The sequence below is a fragment of the Epinephelus lanceolatus genome, chromosome 5, assembly GCF_041903045.1.
Source record: "Epinephelus lanceolatus isolate andai-2023 chromosome 5, ASM4190304v1, whole genome shotgun sequence".
NCBI classification, from domain to species: Eukaryota; Metazoa; Chordata; class Actinopteri; order Perciformes; family Serranidae; genus Epinephelus; species Epinephelus lanceolatus.
Window position 1 is genome coordinate 6,437,863 of NC_135738.1, and position 23,849 is coordinate 6,461,711.

Genomic DNA, 23,849 nt, shown 5'->3' on the forward strand with positions numbered 1-23,849 from the left:
TACAATCACAGTTATTTTGTGATCTAATTACATAACATTTAACTTGTTCGTTGAAAGGACTAGATGTTGCAGTCCCTCTTATAGCACCACTTCTTGTTCATGGGAAGTTCTTGAAAGATGGCTGCTATGAGGCTTTACCGCCGGGACACATTGTCAGTTGTGTACCTCAGCACCGACAGGTGTTTTGGCCATTCAACACAAGACACCCTCCACTGAGGCAGGCCCACCACAGGTTGATCAAGCCTGGGTGTGTGTCCCGGGGTTAGCTGTTTGCCTTAGCGGCCCAGATGGTGTCGTTTCTCTTCAACCACAGCCAATGACTCGTCCTCTCAGCGGTGCTGGCCAGCTCTTTAATGGCCTGTCTGTGAGTCTGTCCCCTGACTCCAACCTCCCTAAGGAGCTTTGCTGTTGTACTGGCTACAAAGCCCCTGCACCCCACCTCCACCGGGTGCACCTTTACTTTCCAGCCTCTGTCCTCTGCCTCAGCTGCTAAGATGGAGTACCGCAGCTTCTTGCACTCATACGCTTCTTCCATGGCGTCCTCCCAGGGGACTGTCAGTTCAATGATGTAAACAAGCTGGGAGGAATTAGACCAAAGGACGAGGTCTGGTCACAGGGTGGTTGTCGCGATCTCCGGGGGGAAAATGAGCCTCTGATCCAAGTCAACTCTAAACTGCCAGTCCCTGGCTGCATTCAGTGGGCCCAGATCAGGGGTTGAGGGGTGGGTCCTCAGCTTGTCTCCCTCCTTAACAAACGACGGTGGGTGTCGGCGCGCATCCTGGTTGTTGAAGGGTTGGGCGTTGATGAATACCCTCTTACACTCAAGTTTGTCAGCTAGACACCTGAGGACCTGGTTGTGTCTCCAAGTGTATCTGCCTTGAGTGAAGCTGGTCCTACAGCCAACCAGGATGTGTTTGAGCGTTGCTGGGGTCGTACACAGGGGGCAGGAGGGGTCTTTTCCAAGCCAAAGCTGCAGGTTTGTGGGAGAGGGCAGCAAACCTGCAGCTTTGGCTTGGAAAGACCCCTCCTGCCTCCAACACTGCAAATGTATTATTCAGAAATTAGTTGAAGGTGAAATCCTGGAGTTGAAAAATGGCTCAGTTTTTCACGCTTGTCGTGCAAACGGTTTATTTTTGGCCAAGTGTTACATGAGATGTAGAATAAAGTGATTTTGATGAAATATCACTATTTTAAGATCAGACTTGAGATTTGTTTTTTTTTCTGACAGAAGAATTCGTCGCTGCGATGTCTGAGGAGCCATCAGATATTTAAAAATCCAACAGTAATTTCTGTTTTTACAGAAACTGTTTATACAGAATCTGTTTTTACATGCCCCCCCCCCCCCCCCCCCCCCCATTGACAATGAACAGTCCCTAAGTGTATTTTGAGCAAATACAAGACAAGTAAATTTTTCACTCATAACTACACCTTTACACTGTCCTAATATTATTATTACTTCGGTTGTTGTATGTTTAACTACAGATAAATATAGCACATGAACTGATATAAGTTACAAAGGTGGAGAAACAAGTAAAATATGTTTTGTGCCTCTAAAGAGGAACAAGTTGTCTTCCCGCCTCTAGTTGTCGCCTCCTTTGATTAGCTGACTTTTCCTCTGACACATTAATTAGCTGCCTGATTAACTCCACTGACTGGGATTAAAATGGGATATCTGAAACAAATCGATATTGAAAACTTCAAGTCATGGCGAGGGAAGAAAGTTGTCGGTCCGTTCATGAGGTTTAACTGTATAATTGGTACAAACGGCTCCGGTAAGTCTTTTGTATAACGGTTGCTAACTCTCTAGCTAACGAGCTAACGTTAGCTGGCGATGCTAACAAGCTAGCTAGCTTAGTTGAATTGAGCTAGTTAGCTAAAGTACGTTAGCTTCCCTACTTTTAACTGGGCTAATTCTTGGACAAATTTTTACATATCCCCCTTTTTACGAATTTGAAATATTAACTAATAACTGGATATATTGTTGTAGGCAATATAAAAACTAGAGCATCTCTGTTTTGTGTAAATTATATATTTTAAGTAATGAATTAGGCTCTTTAAAATGTAGGTTAGCTGGGTGTTAGCTTGGAAGTTACATGTTAATGTAGTTATTCAGAGACAAGTTACAGGTGTTAAAACTCTGTAGGTAAGTCCAATGTGATGGACGCCCTGAGCTTTGTCATGGGGGAGCGGGCTGCGTCTCTCCGGGTGAAGCACCTCCGGGACCTGATACACGGAGCCCACATCGGGCGGCCGGTGCAGGACACCGCGCGCGTCGCCATGCTGTACTGCGACGATGAGGACCAGGAGACGGCCTTCTGCCGGACCATAGTAGGTCAGTTTAATGAGCTTAGTTGTACATAATATTTACAGGTGTGTAGTTTACTGTTGAGGAAGCCACAGGTGTTTGTTTCAATGGGGGGCAGGTGATGGGGGATAAAGCTGTAAAGATGAGCTTCCAGCTCCACAGTAAAGTCAGACCTGCTCCTCAGTCATGACTGTTGTTCTGGCCCTGATTCATGAATTCATAACCATTAATCCAAGTAATGTAGTCATCATAATAACGTCACACAGGCCATTTGGTTTGGTCATTTTGGTGCATGAAGAAGTTGGAGGAAGGAGGTGAACTTTATTAACCCTGCATGGTGAAATGACATTTTTTTGTTATATATATTCACACACATGGGCCCGAAATACAGTTGATAGTTAGACAGCTGATGAAAAAAACAGGATCTGTATAAATGCATTAACACAAAGAGATTCTAATCCATTCCTAGAAAGGGTAATAATAACAAAAGTCATGATATTGAAATGAAAGGTCTGCAGAATTTAAATGCTTTTATTTTCAATTCTACTTTAATCAAAGAGATTTTAGACAGTCGAAAAAGAAAGAAAGAAATATTTCACCAGGTGTCCCCGTTAGTATCATATAGAAGGATGAACAGCAGTTTTATTTGCAGAGGTCTGATATATATCAGGTGCTGTCATAACTGCTGTTTATTGCATTTTTCAGGTGACTCCTCTGAGTTTCACATCAACGGGGTGCGTGTCACTCTGGCCAAATACACAGAGGAGCTGAAGAAGATCGGCATTGTGACCAAAGCTCAAAACTGTCTTGTGTTCCAGGTAAACGCTGTTAGAACAATTGGTGATGATACTCATACTCATGATACTCAGCAAATCCTCCAGAAAGCCACAACTATTTAAGCTTCTTCTGGACATTGTGTTCTTGCAGGCGAATTTTCTTTGTTGCAGACAGGGCGTCGTTACACTTTACCTGCTTGTAAAACTAACTGGTATTCAAAATCTTTTATTACCCTGCTACCATAACCCATCCTTTTTTCAGCATCAGCAACACTGTACAGCGCATCACTGTATATATCTACATTTTAGAGATGACCTGAAATAACAATCAAATTCCATTTGGTCGAAGATATGTGTTTAATAAACACTTTAATTTATACAGTGTATTTAACTTCTAGGAGATTCACTGAGTTCAGGTGAAGAAGAACCTTATTAAAGTCTTAAAGATTTATTAATCAGCAGTGAAAGCAGTGTTGGGTGAGTTTAAATGTGAAGGTGTAAGTTCTAATTGTGCAGCCCTGATATATACCCAAAATATTTATGCTGTTTTGCCGAGACAGTTTTCATAGTGAGGAGACCTACAGCTGTATGAATGATAAGCTCTGTGACCCAGTTTGTGAAACTAAAGAACAATCAGGTGTGACTGTGAGCATTTATAATGACTGGTTGTTATAATGCCTTACAAACAAGTGTGTTGGTCCCGATGTTTTTCACCAGGGGGCAGTGGAGTCCATCGCTCTGAAGGACCCAAAGGAGAGGACCAAGATGTTTGAGACCATCAGTCAGTCCAATGAGTACGCTGCAGAGTACAATAAGAAGAAAGAGGCCCTGCTGAAGGCCAAAGAGGACACTCAGTTTCACTTCAACAAGAAGAAGTCTGCTACTGTCGAGAGGAAACAGGTGTCCCAGGAAAGAGCAGAGGTAAAGTCACGCAAAAATAAAAATAGGATCCGTCTGTACACCCAGCTACGGTGGCCTGCTCACTCCAGTCCTCAAAGTCACCACACACTTGCAGATATTTTTCCTGCTACATTCATAACCACTCACAGAAAAACTGTCTGGCTGAGAGCAGGCCACTTGTAGGGTAGTCTCGCGTGACCAGCGTCCCTTACTTCGAAATGGGAGTCTGGGGACATTCCTTTTTCGTTTTGTTATAGAAATGGGCGGGGATATCCAGACCACGTGACGGCGTTGCCATAGGTACGGCGCGCTGTAAATCCTTAATTTCTCCAATCTTGTGGACGTTGCAGCTCTGCAGCTGAATCAAATGAAATCATATTCATTTTAATCTCTTCTTGCGATGCACTGAACACTTCCTTTTCTGTTGCACTACGGACAACAATTTGGGGAACAGCAATTCCAGTGTAGGTGGGTGTAAGGCAAAGCTAATCAGCTGTTGGTCGAGGAAGTATGGAAGTACACGGATTTGGATCCAATCACATCACTGCCTCTGGGAGCCGGCACTAGTTCTATTACAGCTTTCCTATGGGAGTGTCCACAGACGACAAAGTCAGCCAGCGTGCTGATGTCATCGGCGTCTGTGTAAGAGACTACTTGTAGGGCTGCACCTAATGATTATTTTTTAATCGATTCATATGACGATTTTTTTGATTAGTCAACTAATCTAACGACTAATTTATCAATCATTCAAAAGGTTATTTTGTTATAACTCAATTAATATGAATTACCCAAAAATAAAAAAATTGTCTCATAAATATTTAAATATTTTATTCAATCATAGTCTCTTGAAAACAATGATAGTAGTGGAATATTTTAAAATGAGTCTAATCTCTAAATCATATTGTTGCTTTTGCATGCCCGTGAAAGGAAACAGAAAATATAAAACAGCTGTTAGATGACACATGCAGTATCATTAGCGGCGGTGCAGAAAGTTTAAGTGACTACTACAAGCAGAAACACATTCAGCGTGTGGATAATCCTGATAGATCATGCTTTGGTAGGACAAAAAGTGAACAGGACGGTGCTTTCTGCTGCCATCTTGTCAAAGAGCTCTGGGGTGTTTTCACTATGAGTATCTGTGCGCTGCATGTGTTCTGCTGAGAGAAGTCATTTTCAGTTTGTAGGCGAGGTTTTCATCTGCACTTGTTCTCTGGAGGAATCCATGTTTTCACCAGGTGCAGCCTACTTTTTTGTGATGCACCGACGCACATTTTGCAAAATTTTTCGTAGTCAATTACGTGGATGAATCACCCCACCCCTTGTGGCTTGTATTAATTTTCCTATAAGAAAACAATAAGAGAATACAAGGCTGCAACAATACCATCGCTTATGCTGCTTTTGCTGCTTCCAGAATTAGGGACTTAACTGTCTCCCTGAAAACATAAAAACAACAACAACAAAAGTAGTGCTGCATGATTAATCTAATCGCAATCGCAATCGCGATGTCAGGCTGTGCGATTACATAACCGCATAAAAGGCTGCGATTTGTGATTTAATGTAGGCTAAATAAATATTAACGTGTGTGCCTGTGAACGTGACTGCCTCTCCTGTAGTGTGTGGAGTTTGTTGACATCACGCCCACAAGCTGTCCTGGTGCGTGCAGCCGGCGTGCAGCAGTGACCAACACAGACGCTGAAGAAGAGCATGAGCTCGACCATGAACAGGCTGAGTTGGTGGCGAAAAAAACGTCTGTTACATGGCGATACTTTGAATTCAGGTACGTTGAACAGAAAGACGTGCTGTTTAAGTGTAAAAGTTAAAGTCGCCACGTCCCGCGGCAACACGACCAATCTATATCAGCACTTGAGACAGCAAAAGGAAAAGTAGAAAGAGTGCATGCGAGAGAAAGCCGAGCCGTGTAACGTTAAAGACAAAGAGACAACTGAAAGCTGCCAGAGCTTCATAAAACAACATCCAAGCACAGTCAAGCAAACATTTGTAAGTGTCACAGGGAAATCATGGACTCCATAACAAATGAAAAATTGAGCAACTTTGCTCGGGTTCGGCCCACTTGACACGCTGCTGTGTTGTGCTATGACGCTGGAATTTGTCATTTACATGACATCGCCTGAACGCAACATATGCTCGCTCCGCTGTGTGTACAATTCCATGCTGCGCTGCTGTGTGAGCAGCGTGTTTGACTGTGCTCGGTCTGTTGATGGTCATTGACTCACTGTCTGTCCATAACAATAACTGTCAGGTCAGTGCCGCCCTAATATAATGTAGGGGAAACACTGAATCAAGCAAAAAGACTCATGATACCATTTATTTATTATATTTTATTGTAATTATATTGTAATCGCAATCGCAAATCGCGATATTGTCCACCATAATCGCAATCGCACATTTTTATCAAATCGTGCAGCACTAAACAAAAGAAAGGCATCCAGAATGATCCAGACTTGTCATTGAATAACTTGGTAACATAACTTAGTTCAGCTTTCACTACAGGTTCACCTGAAATTAAAAAGTTAATTTGACCCTGCATGACGGCAGAAGTGTTGCTGTTCTGACACATTAAGGACAGGTAAGAAAACATGCTGTCATATAGAGAGGAGACACCTGGTCATCATTGGCGATACAAGGACACACTTTTGTACAATCTGTCCTGTGAGGCCTTCACAGTGATGGATCTGCTTGTGTACACAAAAAGTGACAGATGTGTTTTTTTTGTAACTCCCCTGTGTGGTGGATGTGAGTGTCAGATTGACAGTTTTGGATGGTTATGAGAATTGCTGGACTCAGCCCCTCAGACACCGTTGGACTATCAGACGAACATTTTGGTCTCTGGACACTTTAACTGCTCTCAGATTGGATTTTGAGCTCAATGAGCCAGGCCATGATGTAACTGTGATTGCATTGTGATAAAATGCTGTGGATGTCTGGGCTGCACCGAGGCGCAGGTGGTCATACTGTGATGCAGTGTGACTGTAAAGTAGCACATCATGATGGATATGAATTCCATCTGTCCTGAACTGATGCCTGAATTTCTCAGGCTGGTATTCTGAAATACAGCTTCAGTGGGCAGAACTAGGGACATCCCCAACAACTAATGTCCCTGGCGTTTAAATGGAAGTTAACCCTTAGACTAGTTGAGCCTGGGGCTGTGTGATGTGACGATATTTATCGTGTGACGAGAGAAAAATGTCTATCGTTTCATATTTTGGGCGTGTTTCTGCTTTACAACATGGGGGGGGGGGACTTTTTATTCATTGGATTAAAATGTGCTATATCGTGATATGTATCGTTATGGGGATATGAAATGACCTATATGAGTGATATGAGATTTTGGTCATATCACCCAGCCCTAGTTGAGTCGTTTGAGATAAGAAAACACTCAGGAAACACAATTAGTAACACAATTTAATCTGTAAGGTTAAACATTGTCTGTAAAAATAATGTGTATATTATAAAAGCCGTTTGAAATCGTTGATCACATTTTTAAATAACCAAATCATATATTAGATGTCACTGAATTGTGCGGCATTCTGCACCGTGCGTTATGAACATCAGACGTTATCCTACAAAGCATGACAACAACACAATGAATAACACTTAGAAATCACTTTTATTTACTGAGTTTTTAACGTCCAGATTTATCTCTATTTAAAACACACACACTCAGATGGTAACTCTCATGCATGGGTGTGCACACAAACTTATACAAACACACATACATCCAGGCTAGCAGGATCTCCTGTCCCCAAAAGCACCTCTCTGGTTAAGTCTTTCAAGAAGACATCCACCTGGCGCCAGTGTGTGAGGCTCGGAGTCAGACATACTTTATGTGTCGACTAACTGTGCCCATCCCTGGTCATAAGTAGAGCATAATGGACTTCCCGAATTTGTAGAAAAAATGTTCTTGCTATACAGATGTAGCATAATGTCATGACATAAAGTGATTTTTTTAAACTTCACTCTCTTGTCTTATTTATTTTGTTTATGGGGCTTTATCCTGGCCTTCATTCTGTTGATGGAGGAAGAGGAGAGCATCTTTAATTACTGATTTATGTGTCCTCACATGAACTGACTGTTGAACATCAGCTGTACTGTAGTTCAGTGGCCTTAGATTCTCTTGAGTGTTCCTACCCACCAAATGGCTGGTTCCATCAACCTCCATTTTGTTCCAGGCCCAGAGGTACCAGGGACTGGTGGATGACCTTTACCAAACCCGCCTGCAGCTGAGCCTGGCTGAGCTCTACCACAATGAGAACGCCATCGATGCTCTCAGCGACAGCCTGAGGGAGAAACAGCAGGCTGCAGCCGCTAAGAACAGTAAAGTGGTGAACGCAGAACAGACAGTCAAAACCCACAAGAAGGAACATGGACGCCTCAACAGAGAGCAGCAGCACGTCGAGAAGGAGATCAGGTGTGTGTATATCAGAAAACACCCAGACATATTTTGTTTGTCCCTCACCAGCTGCTTTGTTCCTCTGTGTAGGGATGTTTAAAGGCAGCCAGGCCTCTGATGATGGCATCTGTTCAGTTCTGATGAAACAGGCATATCATATAAATACACTGGTGGTCTGTGTTAACCTAAGCCTCCTCTGACTCTGTCACTCAGCGCCCAGGAGCACATCCTGTCCCAGTCTCGATCCCAGTACATCAAAGCCAAGGTGAACACCTCACATCACATGAAGAAGGCTGAGGAGGTCCATGACGCCCTGAGGAAGAGTCAGAGGCTGATGGCTGTTAAAGAGCAGGAGCTGGCAGAGGGACGGCAGGAGATCTCTGACCTGGAGAGGGCCTGGAGGAACTACGAGAGGCAGGTACAGGAAAGGGGAGCCTCCCCGGGCAGAGACATTGTGCTGGATGAAGATCAGGTGAGTGTTTGTCAAACAATGGTGACTCCTCTCAAGTCCAGTCAAACCAAAAGTCAGTTAAAATGTCACTGCTGGGAGCTGGTCGGCCATCATGTTTTCGTTTTGTGCAGCACAAGTCATCGCTCAGCTCCTTGGCAGCTTTACTTCAGACTATCTGGTCCTAATGTATAGCAGAGATTTAAGGGGTTTTGTTGTGATCAATATATCATGATTACAGACTTGAACATCCACTACATGTTTCTAATTTAATTTGATCTAACTGTTACACCTCCGTCATGGGGGGCAGAAGCTCAATATAAAAGTGTAAAAAGCTGTTCCTCCCCAGACCCCAAAACAGATGCCTCACAGTAGGATTGCAGTTTAAGTAGTTATTTATTACTGTGACTAAATAAATTCAGATTAACAATAAAGTGAAGCAAATATAACTCAGTGTGAACCAGTCACCAAGGAGAAACCTTCAGGTTTGACATAGAGAATAATAATAGTTTGGAGGCCGAGGACAGAGCGCTGCTGCTGTCAGACTGTTGAAACCCAGAGGATTTTTGATCTGCAGTCAGCAGTTGACGCTCCCTCAGACTGAAGCCCCAACTCCAGCCAATCAGTGTGATACACCTGTAGTTTAGGAGACAGAGATTCTCACACATACAGAGCACTCACTCTCAATCAAAACTCAGTCAGAGGAAGGACACAGAAAACTAAGACACATATCAAAATACGGCCAGAGCTGTAACAACCACACACGCTTATCTTGCAAGGAACTACATTATGAGCTGATGCAAAATTGAACATGTCCCTTGATGGCAAAAGTCCATTAATCAGACAGTTAAAGTCAGTCAACTTTGGTTGTTGATGGCTGTCAAGAGCCACATTACTGAACTGCAGATACCTTGATAAATGAAGGGGAAAAACACCCTGACATTATTGTAACACCCTCAGTGGGTTTTTGACTGTATTTCTGCCACAGATGGAGCGATACACAGAGCTGAAGGAGCTGGCCCGAAAGCAGGGGGCGGTCCTCAGTCAGCAGGCTGAGAAACTGCAGTGGGAGGTCAGAGCGGATTACGAGAAGATGGCTTTCGACCAGCGCAGAAAGAAGGAAGTGGAGGTACTGTCAGGGGCCACATTGGTGCTGCCACGTCACATCTTTGTTAACAGTCACAGCTGCTGAAATACACGTGTCCAATATGTTTCATGCTGAATCTGTGATTAATACTAGTCCTGAAAAGTCCTGAAACATGCAATAATACATTTCTTTGGCCACTTTTGGACAACAGAAACAAATGGGTCCCTGCTGAAACACTTTCCCACCGCGCATGTTCCGGACGTTGTTTGGGCTATTCACCGGTATTGCGGTATATGAAAAATTCATATCATAACGAAAATAAATACCGGTTTTCGGTACAAACTGGTATACCGCCCAGCCCTAACAACACTGACATGTCATCACCCAATGTGGAGAAAATGAAATATCACAAGGTCATCATTTCTTTTTTGATCAAATACCTCGATAACAATGTTGTAGGGCTGACTTTTGGTGCTTTTACAGATATTCATACAATGAGATTTTTAATAAATAATCATCAGTAATGTGGATATAATGACTAAGAGCAGACAGAAGGCAAATAATAGAACAACTAGAATAATCCGGTAATATCAGAAAAGTACATGACTTTACTGTAAAGCAGCCTTTGAAACCAGGAAAAGACAGCACTTGGGATATTACGCTATCCAGTATCTAAGTCGTTATCTGCTGCACTACTTTGTTATTGTAAAAATATAAATTACAGCTGCTTTAATGACACCTTTCCTGGAACATCATCTGTTGAAGGTTGCCATCAGGAACAACCAGACTCAGCTGGATGATTTGACACGCAGAGCAGAGAAGCTGGAGGACTACACCAAGTCCTGCACGTACGTCATGGGCATAACTTCTACAGCATGGCTGTACAGCCAGTAAAAGCTGACTGTCAGGGAGGTGACGTATACTTCCTAAAATCAGGACATAAAATCAGTTCCTGCATGTTTCAGGTTGTCCCTTGAGGATTACCGTCAGCGGGAGAAGAGCCTGAGTGCAGAGCTGCAGCAGGGCCGCCAGCGCAGCGAGGAGGTGAACCAGGAGCTGGGCCAGGTGTTGGAGGAGCTGGGGAATGCCTGTCTGGATAGTCAGGAGAGCAGTCGTCAGACGCAGCGCAAAGAGCTGCTGGAGAGGCTCCGCAGGCTCTACCCTGAAAGTGTGGTAAGAGACAGAGAGGCATAATGACCAGAGAGAATAAAGTAGGGACCAATGTGCAGTGAGAGGCAGGAGACTGAAGATGTGTTTAAGGAATTTACTGCCGTAGTAAAACAAAAAACATGACACACAAACAAGGCTATCTGACTGATCTCACTTGGTGACCATCAGTCTATGGCGCTGAAAACAACAAATAGAACTTAGACAGTTCTTCTGTGGTATGTGCACACATAAAGGGCAGGAAACAGGTGAAGTCGATGATTATCCTTGATTGCAGAAGGTAAGCTGGAGGTTCCCAGCTGTAGTATTAGCACCTTGGAGAGCACTGAGGTGCACACAGTCCTGATAGAAACATCACTTCTTGATATAACTCCTCTCAGGCTCAATTTAGTTCCCTGGAAGATTATAATGAATCCCTCCATATAATCCCTACAAATCAAAAGACATTTTTTTCCTTCAAGCATCATTAAAATATACTGTAGCTATAAACCACTTTACTACATGGTCGTTCATTATTTAGAATTTAATTATTTTTAAAGGTCTCTTGTCTGCCTTAATACTTACTGAGAGCTATTTTCATGTTGCCCTTAAACCCCGTGTCCACCAAAGTGCTGAAAGAGCCAGGCACTCCTCAGGAAACACCCAGCTGGGAGCGTTTGAGAGCGCTCTGGAGGCGCAGCGTTTTTTCAACTGAGACACTTTGGCTGCGTCTGGTTACTGTGGTACAGAATATCTGCAGAGGTAAACATGTTGGCTCTGGACGAGGGGAAGCTGAAGCATCAGGGAGAGAGGACGGACTTGCTGGTCAGTGTGGGTTCATGAGAGGAAACAGAATATACAGTCAGGTCCATAATTATTTGGACAATGATACAGTTGTCATCATTTTGGCTCTGTACACCACCACAGACTCAACCAAATGCTTCAAAACTCATTGGACGATGCTTCACAGTGCAGATGGACAATGACCTGAAGCATACTGCAAAAGCAAAGACATTTTTAAGGCAAAGAAGTGGAATGTTCTGCAATGGCCAAGTCATATCATCTGACCTGAATCCAACTGAGCATGGGTTTCTCTTGCTGAAGCCATAACTGAGGGCAAAACACCCAAAACACAAGCAGGAAGTGCAGACGGCTGTAGTAAAGGGCTGGCAGAGCATCACCAGGGAAGAAACCCAGCATCTGATGATGCCTATGTGTCCAACACTTCAGGCAGTCATTGACTGTAAAGGATTTGCAACCAAGTATTAAAACTGACTGTTTAATTGATGATTATGTTAGTTTGTCCAAATACTTATGAGCCCTTAAAGTTGGGGGACTGTGTGAAGAAATGGTTGTAATTCCTACACGGTTCATACTACATTTTTGAAAAAAGCCTTAAATGAAAGCTGAGAGTCTGCACTTTAAGCAGGTATTGATTATTTCATTTAAAACCCATTGTGGTGGTGTACAGAGCCAAAATGACGACAACTGTATCATTGTCCAAATAATTATAGGCCTGACTGTATAAACAGATTTCTCTTCCATCGTTGTTGTTATTTGGCACATGTAATTAGTGATGGTTTGTCTTTGCGGTATTTGTTCCTCCTCCACCGCGACTGAACGGCTGAAGTTACAGTGACAGCTTTTGTAGGGCACTGTAAATGCCCCCTGGCCTACACTGGCCTCACGAAAAAACGCTTGGGTGGACACGGCCCCTTAATGTGCGGCTGCATCTTTAAAGAGGAATCTTTTATTTTCAAATTATTATTTGTTAGTATCATGAAATTATTTCTGACACACTTGTTTTCTGAAAAACTTCTTTTAAATACTTTATCCTTTCTGTCTCAGTTTGGTCGTCTGTCTGACTTGTGCAGCCCGATCCATAAGAAGTTCCAGCTGGCTGTCACCAAAGTATTTGGCCACAACATGAACGCCATTGTTGTTACCTCAGAGACAGTAGCTCGTGACTGTATCAATTTCATCAAGACGGAGAGAGCTGAGCGTGAAACTTTCCTGCCCATCGACTACTTGGATGTAAGTACTTTGTCTGTGTGAGTGAAAAATGCAAATTGGCAAAGACGTTAAAGTTATTGGTGTATTTCAGTGTGCAGAATCTCTAGTAGTCTCTAGTACATGAATATGTAGTGTCAGTGATAACCATCACCATCACCACTGTGTGCCCAGGTGAGTCCTCTGAATGAGCGACTGCGGGAGATGTCAGGTGCCAAGATGGTGGTCGATGTTGTGCAGGTTAACACTGGCCCAGCTGCCGCCCTGCTAAGGAAAGTGGTGCAGTTTGTCTGTGGCAACGCGTTGGTTTGTGAGACCATCAAAGATGCAAGGAGTTTGGCCTTTGACGGGCAGGTGCGCCTCAAGGTAAGCTCAGCACCTCGGCCACACTGGAGTCAGTTCAGTTCAGTTTAAATATATTTGTTTGGCACCAAATCATACAAAATAAGGATGTGACCTTAAAGAGGCAGCACTGTAAATCTCGTGGGCCATCTCTGAAGCTCTGACCTTGCTGACTGACTGACTGACTAACGTGTTGGCCTTTACTGCCAGCGCACATGTAATCAGATGTGTTTTCTGTAGACAGTGGCGCTGGATGGGACCATGTTTACAAAGTCTGGCATGATCTCTGGAGGCTCCAGTTACCTGCGGACCAAAGCCCGCTGCTGGGACGAGAAGGACATGACGAAGCTGAGGGAACGCAAGGACCAGCTGACAGCAGAGTTACGCGTCAGTCAACACATAAAATGTCAAAAAATCTTTCAGTGTAAACTTCAGTCAGTTTACTTGTAGCTCAAAAACTGCTTCAGTTGTTTGTGTTTTTAACAAACATGTCCTGTCATATTCAGACAGTATATTTCTAGCATGAAATTACTATTTAAGAGTCAGTAACTTATTCCCAGTTGACGTCCGCACTGTGTTTTGTTCTGACAGGATCTGATAAAGCTGAAGCGGAAGGACTCAGAGCTGAAACAGATCATTGCTCAGGCTCAGGGCGCTCAGACTCGCCTCAAATACTCCAAAACTGAGCTGGAAAACCTTCGGAAGAAAATCATCCTGAAATGCCAAGCGGTAGGTCCGCAGGAGTTTGACTTTCTCACATGTGATACTATGACTGAGACTGTGTTCTCTGACATGGCTCAGCTCTATGTGTGGATGTAAATCAGAGCTCCTGTTGTGTCACTGTCACCTGGAATCCTGAGGCACACTGGAAATACAAGGATATACTGTGTCATGGTGACACAGGGAGCAGAGATGAACTCACAGTGTCACAGTATTTACTCTGTCTTGTCATCTGCTGATTGTTTTCAGGAGATTTCTCGTATGGAGAGTGAATTAGCAAACCTGGAGTCTCAGATCCAGATGCAGAAGGAGAGTGTGGAGGCAAAGGATGAACAGATGAAGAGGATCAGAGGCCAGATCAGTCAGGTACGACTGTCTCTGCAGAGATGTTATGACATCAGATTTGGTATCACAGTTTTTGTTAAAGGAAACATCACAGTTTAACAGTTTTCACAATTATTGTTTAGGGAATTTATTATATCACAGTATGTGAAGAAAACAATGCATCATGTCACTATCTCATATAAAGAGAGAGATTCGTACGCTGGTGAGACAATGTCCTCACAAGGTAACAAAAGTAAGCAGTGAGACATTGTTTAAACTGCTTAAGTCCGGCTTAGAACATGAGTTAGTCACGTTTCTTCACCTTGACTTGGGCGTAGAGCAGTGGATGATTGTCTGGAAGATGCTGTAATGTATTTAAAGTGTTCGACCCCTTTACAGTCACTTTTCAAAGGCACGCTTTGCAAATTAGATACTCATCTTCAACAGCCTTCTGGTCATTTAGCAGATGTCCACACTGATTTGAGGCTAGAATGTCAGTTCCCTCTTGACATTTTTACAGCTCTTCTTCTCAGTGGATCAGCTGAGTGTCACGATTCTCTCTCACACAAAACAAACTGGTACATGTGTCAGGTGACTCACAAGAGGAGAGTTGCAGTGCAGGATTCAGGATACCACAGATATCGGAGCTTCTACAATCCTTATGGTCATGAAACCGTGACGTTATGTAACCGCAGTCATGGCAAAACCAGTTAATCCTGACATCCCTTTCCCTCTGCACACTGTTTTGAACCTGTTTGACTGCAGTTCTGACCCCCATGCTGAAGTTACCAGGAACTTTAGGCCATTCATATTTCAGTTCATTGCTTTTACTGAACCGAATAATACCACACTGGTGTATCTTTATCAGTCTCAGTGCCATGTTTCACGTTATGAGGTGGCTTCGCTAAATTTTCATGGGTCAGAACTTCAGGCATACAACAGTGTAGCTTCCACGGCTAACTTTTCTCTTAAGGGTTAAATAAAGTATTTCACTGACAGCCTCAGGTAGACAAACTTAATCACCCCCTCTCTTGCTCTTCCTCAGGTTTCTTCCATTTTCTGCCTGATTAAAATGTTAATATGGGGAGTTTGTCTTTCTCTGAGCCATGTTTTAAGGACAGAGGGTGTCATATGCTGTACAGATTGTAAAGTCCTTTGAGTCAAATTTTGTGTTACTGGCCTATATAAATTAAACTGACCTGATTTGACTTAACGGTTTATATGTTGTGTGTCTTTAGATGGAAGACTTGGTGTTTTCTGACTTCTGTGCTGAGATCGGTGTGGACAGCATCAGAGAGTTTGAGCGGGAGCACCTGAAACAGCAAACAGAGCTTGACAAGAAGCGGTACGACAAACAACACACCACTGTCTTCAGTCATATATATACTGGATCTGCTGAACTTAAATCAAGTTCAAACCTGTGATATGATGTAGTAAACGCTGAAGTGATGAACATTTACTTGAAAAGGAGAGGAGATCACATTTATATTTTTTATATATAAGGGTTTTATCTGAGGAAATCTTTCTAACTTAAGCATAAGATACCATCACAGTATGACTGCAGTCAACAAATGTCTGTAACAGTTGCTCAAATAAAAGATTCACTGTTTAAGTGTCCAACACCAACATCATCTGAGACGTTGCACTTCCATTTTGCCAGTGCTGAAAAAATTGGCAGAAATTAAATGTTCTTACTGCTTGGGTTTGCAAACTTCAGATTCAGAATATTCTAGAGTTGTGTGTAATGACATGATTTGTGTTTGTACTGCATCGATGATATTAGGATGTGTGACATGTTCTCAGGTGTTTTACAACATAAACACCTTGATATGATTTTCCTTTCAGGCTGGAGTTTGAGAGTCAATGCACTCGCCTGAAAGCGCAGCTGGAGTACAGACAAGACCAACTGGAGCAGCAGAAGAAGAAGCACCGCAAAATGGAGGAAACCATCGACAAGGAGGAGAGAACCATGGCCGAGCAGAGGAAGGTATCATCTCAGGTGTTAAACTGCCACCTGTATGAAAGGGTTAAAGGTGTCCAGGATAACAGGTTTAGTTACTAACAAACATGGTTAATATTTATTACCCACCTCCTCTTGGAATATTTCCTCCAAATAAGATTAAAGAATAAATCTGTGTTTAGGTTCTGTGTCTGGACACAGATGTGAAATGAACATCTCAGCAGACTTTGCAGACCTCTCTGACCTGATGTTTCCACTCCACTCCTGAGGATGAGGAGAAGCTTCTGGCAGCGGTGGAGGAGGGTCAGAGCAAACTGCTGGAGCTGAAGAACCAGCTGCTGTCTAAGAAGAGCCAGGTGTCCGCTGCCAAAGCTGAGCTGGACCAGAAAACTAAGATCCTACAAGAAATCAACAAGTAACACAACTACTAACACAACTTGCTGTGCTGTTGGAGTATTATTACTGCTACTGCTACGACATGCTGCTGCTGTTACAGATTGTTTTCCCTGTGCAGACTGCTGGGAGAAGTTGCACAAACAGGGAACTCTAAACACCATATATAAAACATTAAAATGTGGTATTACTTCTAAATTGTTTGACAGGGCTCTTAAGACAGAATAAGTCTTGGCAATAACTTAACTATGATCCATGGTTGTTTTTATCTGTAAAATTATTACTTAAACAGAACTCTGTTTTTAGTCATGATCTGTAACAACATTTTTAAGACCTTGAGGTCACAAGGAAACAGTATTGTTATGGGATCTTTCCTCTGCAATGTGATTAATTCTGGTTTATTGGTGTGAGTTGATTGATTTTGATTCCATGAACCAACCATCAAAATATTAAGTTTTTAAAGACCGTATTTCGTAAATCCAAAATGTTACAATCCATCAGGAAGATCAGTTTTGGATGGTCACTTTCTTTCTCTCAGAGAGTTGGTGAAGCTTCAACGGGAGGTGATGTCTGCAGAAACGGCCCTGGAGCAGAAACGCTTGATCAGACACAACCTGCTGTTGGCCTGTAAGATCCAGAGTCTGCCCGTCATTCTGCTGTCAGGGAGCCTGGATGAAATCAGTGAGGTGGAGGTACGACAGACAGAACTGAATTTACCATTTCAACACCAGCCCTGCACAGTTCTGGAAATGTGCTGGATATTAATTTGAGCTTAAATGATGATATTTTGAGAAAAAATAAGAGCCTGTAATAACAGGAGCTGCAGAAACCTTCAGATTAGAGTCATAAAGACAAGACGCCCTACTGACTTCTGAGCAGATGAAGAAAATGAAAAGACGAAGTATTTTTATCTGATGTCTGAATCTTTTCTTTGTGTAGCTGGACACAGAATCTGAGAGCACTTCAGCCACCATGAACATCTACGAGAGAGAAGCACTTCTGGTCATCGACTACTCTGGCCTGGACGCAGAAGTCAGGGTGAGACATTGAGCCTCATGATCATCATAGGCTTTGGCTGTATTCACGCTGCGAGTATTAGTACTCAGTTTGGATTTATGGCTCAGATTTTAGAGCAGCGGTCAATGTTGATACTGTGGTGACCAGAAATAAATCAAGTGTGTGAGAAACACTGGGTTTCATTTGTATGTTGATGTGCAGCTGAAGCCAGAGACTTTAATGAGCAGATGATAACGAGGATGAGGAGGAAGAGAGATGCATTTTTATGTTTAGCTTTTTCTGGAGCAGTGGCTGCTCCTTCTGTACAGAGGTGTGTAGGGACTACTTTAAACTACATCTGTCAGTACCTTTCAGTGAGGCTTTAGCAGTAAGAACCTGAGTACGCGTCTTAGTCAATAAATCTTACAAGACTATTGGCTACCTCCTGTCATCTTTAAATCATTATATCACAAATGCAAAATCAAAAGAGCAAAACAAATCTCTAAAATGTCTATGACATGAACTGAATTTGTGTTTGTACAGAGTCTGCAGGCAGACGAGGAGATTGAGGCCTGCTTAGAGCGGCTGAAGGAGTCGGTCTCCTCTATAGAAGCAGTGCTGCATCGCACCACAGCGCCAAACCTGAAAGCTCTGGCCAAGATGAGGGAAGTGAAGGACAAGTTACACGAAGTGACAGATGGTATCTATGAAATCTAAGATACTGTGATAACTAAAGTATCCTGACTGCTAATTGAACTTTGTTTCTTATACCTCTGTCAGCGTTTGATGCCAGCACCAGAGCAGCCAGAAAATGCAGTCAGGAGTTCGAGCAGGTCAAAGCCCGTCGCTTACAACTCTTCAGCCAGTGCTTTGAACATGTGTCCATCGTCATCGATCAGATCTATAAGAGAATCTGCAGGAACAGCAGCGCCCAGGTGAAACAACATAACCCCCAACGTTGCACTTGAGTTGATTTTCTTCCTCCTCCACAGTCATGTCAGTAAAGAATGTGCTCCTCCAAAATCAGCCTTACTTGACTGTACCTGACAGACCAACCAGGAGTGTGTGTGCTGTTCAGGGTTGATTTACTGAACATTAAACTTGGTTAAGTAGGTGTCAGTGTACATCTGCACTAAAGGTTCCTACCCCAGTGTGTTTGTCTCATGAAAGTCTCCTCAGCTCAACCTGAACAGTGTCAACAATACGTTGACTTCACACTGGGTGATACAGAAGATGTTTCAAACAAGACCAGGTGCTTTAAATAATGAGATCCACTCAGTGAGATTAAACCAGACTGCTGTTTGTGCTTCAGGCCATTCTGAGTGCAGAGAATCCAGACGAGCCGTACCTCGGTGGCATTAACTACAACTGTGTGGCGCCGGGGAAACGCTTCATGTCCATGGACAATCTGTCTGGCGGAGAAAAGGCCATTGCTGCCCTCGCCCTGTTGTTCGCCATCCACAGGTAACACAATCAAACCCTGAAACAGACCACAGGGTTCCTACGCTCATGGAAAACGTGGGGGAAGTCATGGAATGTCACAGTGATGTTTTCCAGGCCTGGAAAAGTCATTGAAAAAATCACTGAAAGTTTTGATAAAACTCCTGGAATTTTGTTTTGTGTGATGAAATTAATTGTTACAGTCATCTTTGGGGATAACTTTTCACATTACCTAACATAACAGCAGTTTTTTTTCCTCTAAGTTAGCTGTTGACAAAACATAGCTTGAATATGCATCGACGTAGGGCTGCAGGATAAATCGCTTCAGCATTGACACTGCGATGCATATCCAAGGACGTGCAATGTCAAGTAAGGCAAATTAACTCAGACAACTTTTTATGCTTGATATAGATGGAAATCTTGCACAGTTCTCATTTACCATGATTTATACCAGCCAAGCTTTCTGCTTTTAGATGTTATATGCGTATGTGACGACAGTGTGGCGCGTTGCTTACAGAAGGCGATACTCTCTGGCATGTGTGCGTGTAGAAAAATACTGTAACTGGGCCGGCAGGTGCAGCAGACACAGTGAGGCATGTGCTTTTCCCAAATGAAAATTTTATTATGGGTCATTGAAAAGTCATCGAAAAGTTTTGAAATGTAGTCCATGAAAATGTGTGAACCCTGAGACCAGATGACATCAGATTCCAACACGTGATTATAATATTGTGTTGAGTGAGAAGCAAAGGTTACAGACAGAAAGATAAACTAATCACTTTAAACTGCACATCAGAGCTCCAGATAACAAGAACAATAAACAGAAGAATACGTCTTTAATGACAGATTGACAAACCACCATCCTGTTTCCTAAAATCATTGAACATAATCTGTGTTTGCTGGATATTAAATCAGCCGGACAGCTGGATAATTACCCCTCACAGCTATGGAAACAAAACCAAAAAATAAAACAGGAATCAGCACAGCTGTTGACAAACTGTGAAATATGTTTCAGAAACATCATTTCTTCTTTTGGGGGTAACAGTTGCCTGGAGGTACTGAACGTGTGACGTTTTTAAACTGATGAATGGACTAATGAAGTAAAGGCTGTGTCGTTCAGAGAGCCTGATGATCTCCTCTTTCACATCGTTAACTTCACAGGAAGAACTCTGATAAAGAGACACTTGACATGTCTCTGAATCCATCATGGCTGCTTCGTTCTTATCAGTCGTACTGAGACTATTGTTCCTCTGTAAATCAAAGACTTGTTCACCTCTTCTTTCCTTCAGATGCACATTATCATGTACTTGTTACATCAGTTTTTAATGGCTGTGGCTCTGACATTTGACCTTCATCACTGGTGTCATGTCTCTCAGCTTCTGCCCTGCTCCGTTCTTCGTCCTGGACGAGGTGGACGCAGCCCTGGACAATACTAACATCAGCAAGGTGAGACTCAGGAGCAGAACGTTTGAATGTGTCACATCAAGTCATCTTCCCTGATACTTGACATGATAAAAGAATAATTGAATAATGAAAAAGAAGATTTACTGATGAAAACAATTTGTTAGTCGCACCCCGAATCTTTAGTAATCAGATCTTTGTATGCTATCAAACAACACATTGTGTGTCAGGTCAGTTAGTCCACTTTGGATTTCCAGCAGCAGAGTGGCGACTTCTTTTTTTTGTTGCAGGGAAAGTTGTGTTAGGCACAGCGATAAGAAAAAACTAACCATAAGAGTGTCTTTTACGTAAAGCAGCTGTGTGGAACTTTACGTTTTCATTGATTATAGTGCCCCCTTTGGTTGAAGCGGTATGACACCCACAGTCTGGTGTCGTAAAATCTCGACTGCAACCAGCAATTACCGCATGCATTTGTTTTGGAGAGCGAGAGGAAAATCATAAATGTTCTGGTGTTGCTCTGAATTTCTTATAAACGGAGGACAACTGCCTGCTGTATATTTGTGTTCATGGTCACAGTCACAGATAATTTTGTTGTAACGTTACTAGACAAAAGTGGTTCACATCAGCTAACGTTACATTTAGCTTGCTTATAACTTCCATGTCGTCATATATTGAAGTGAAACAACGTCTAACAAGTTGCGGTATATTCTCTAAATAAAAACAAAAATGACATACCTGTCGATTAGGAAAAGGGCCAACTCGGGATCAGTTTTAAAACCTTTCAAATCTCTCAGCTCTCTCCACTTGGTGAATGCCCGACCGAGGTTTACACGCATTTGGGCTCGAGCCCTATCACTGTCCCGTTTATCCTTCTTCTGTTCTTCTGTTCTTTTTCTTTTAGATGGTGCTCCTTCTTTATCCGCCATGACATCGAAAGTACAACCAAGTCCTTATAGATACATCTGGTAAAACTGTTATGTGTTCAGCAATGCCTGTTGCGTACCGCTTACTCGAAGAACACTCTGTAAACACAGCTCTTCTTCTTCTCTCAATTTATTGGCAGATTGTAAACAACTTCCAGGTGCCTACCACCACCTACTGTACAAGAGTGTGCAATGTGTCCGAAATCATTCACTACTCCCTACTACATGTCATTTAGTCTGTTTCTTAAATCCTACTCGTAAACTCGGCTCCTTCTTCTTCTGTGGTTTAATGGCTGCAGGCGTGCAGACTTACTTCCGCCTCCGGGTGCCGTATTCTGGTTTGCTGACTTCCACTGTGTCCGACCCGACCGAGGCTACGCTAAATAGCCATATAGAGAAAGGCTTTTTTGTCTATTTGGGTTAAATAAATATGCGGATCTTCAAGGGGGGGGTGATACGAACTAGGGACAGTTTTATAAATGGTAAAAAGTTCCGCACAGCTGCTTTAATCATTATGTTTTTAATAAGGTTTAATGCCTGGTCCACACCACACTACACAACATACTAATTAAGCAATATCACACAAGAGGGAGTGACGTTGTACTGTATATCGTCACGGCTGTGATTCGACAATTACAGTCGTGATGATATACAGTACAACGTCACGACCTCGAGTGTGATATTGCTTTTATACAACAGTTCAACAACAGCTTAAACAGCAATACTGAGTAAGGAAATGTTAACAAAAGGTGATGAAATAAATTATTTAAATATGTTATGTAGCTCCACGGAAACACACACTTCCCCCCGCCCCGTTGCCAGGCAACGTAGCACACACGCCAGGAACTCACAAGCTACTTTGTATTTACATTGATCTGCAACTGTGGAACTTCGCTCAGTTCGGCTGATGAAACATTGGCAAACTTGGATGTTGGCACGGCCGGATTCAAACACACCTGGAGGTCTGCACAGAAAAGTCCTGGCTTTCCTTTTCCTCGTCCTCTCCTGACGACCACTCATAATTTAATTCAAATGTAATTTGGGGGAAAATATCCATCTTCTTGGTGTAACGCTATAGCGTCAGTTTGCGTCAGTGTAGCGGGTGTGACAGTTGGTTAATAAATGGTTGTATTTATATTTATAACACCTGTGAGCGGAGTGATTTTACTGTTAGCTACATGTCCCAGTGATGTTATACTCTATATCAGCACTCAGGGAATGCCTCTCGTCCAATCACATTACTTGGTCGGAACGAACTGTTGTATAATATTGTGTAGTGTGGACCTGGTGTAAGTGTGTTGTCTTATTTGTATGGATTCTATGAGCTTGTTCTGTTTGTAACCAGGTGACCAGCTTCATCAGAGACGAGTCCAGACAGAACATGCAGATCATCGTCATCTCTCTGAAGGAGGAGTTTTTCTCTAAGGCCGACGCCTTGCTGGGCGTCTACTCAGATGTAACAGACTCTTATAACACGTTGGAGAGGAACTCTGATTTCCGTGTGTCATGATGATGATGCGTTAACTACGATGTTCTCTCCTTCACAGTTTGATGAATGCATGTTCAGCCGTATTCTGACCCTGGACCTGCGACCCTACCCTCTGGTTGACGAAGACAACGGGAGCCAGGCGCACGCAGAGAGGACGGGACTCGTGTAGGTCGAATCACCTGCAGGAAGTCTGTTGAAGTTTTGTTCTTTGGTTGTATCAGTGTTTTCATCTTCAGATGAGGTGAACTGGTAAAGTAGTAAATCTTAAACACCACATGGTGAGTTCTGTTTGAGGCGGTTTTACTGAACTGATTTTACTTTACTTCTGTAGTTCAGGGGCCTGCTCTGTTTATATCTAACTACATGTGAAAGATTTTATTAACATAAGTCAAAGAGAGTCTTAAATACAGCTGTTCTGTTTCTACAGATCGACACATTGAAATGGTTTGATTGTGAATATAACACCGTTAAAAGAAATCTGTTCATGTTTCTAAGATGTTTTTGCTGTTGTTGATGTCTCCAGGATGTTTCATGATGTTCTGCAGTGACAGATGTTGGTGTTTTACTTGTTTTTATACTCGTTCATTTTACTTGTTGTGTGTTTTTCACCCCAATTGTGCTTTTCAGCCTGACCTTTGTCCCGTTCATTAAATCTACAGTTAAAACTGTGTTTGACTATCTGTCTGTGTTATTATGTGGAGGACTGAATTGGCCGCTAGGGGGCGCAATGACATTACGAGACTGAAAGTTTTACCCATTTAAAAAGAGTTTGTACGTTATA

General features: G+C 42.8%; 1 protein-coding gene across 1 annotated transcript; it reads left to right on the top strand.

Moving 5' to 3' along the window:
• Positions 1 to 1,619: 1,619 nt before the first annotated feature.
• On the top strand, positions 1,620 to 23,719 carry smc1b (structural maintenance of chromosomes 1B). The gene is made up of 25 exons (XM_033635654.2): positions 1,620 to 1,772; positions 2,144 to 2,332; positions 3,011 to 3,123; positions 3,799 to 4,002; positions 8,172 to 8,410; positions 8,606 to 8,864; positions 9,829 to 9,969; positions 10,693 to 10,775; positions 10,893 to 11,100; positions 12,922 to 13,107; positions 13,258 to 13,449; positions 13,666 to 13,812; positions 14,017 to 14,154; positions 14,395 to 14,511; positions 15,708 to 15,814; positions 16,315 to 16,456; positions 16,699 to 16,844; positions 17,361 to 17,514; positions 17,762 to 17,860; positions 18,362 to 18,518; positions 18,599 to 18,753; positions 19,131 to 19,282; positions 20,632 to 20,701; positions 22,925 to 23,035; positions 23,127 to 23,719. The coding sequence occupies exons 1-25, from the start codon at positions 1,664 to 1,666 to the stop codon at positions 23,235 to 23,237; spliced, it is 3,729 nt and encodes a 1,242-aa protein (XP_033491545.1). The 5' UTR covers positions 1,620 to 1,663; the 3' UTR covers positions 23,238 to 23,719.
• Positions 23,720 to 23,849: the final 130 nt, after the last annotated feature.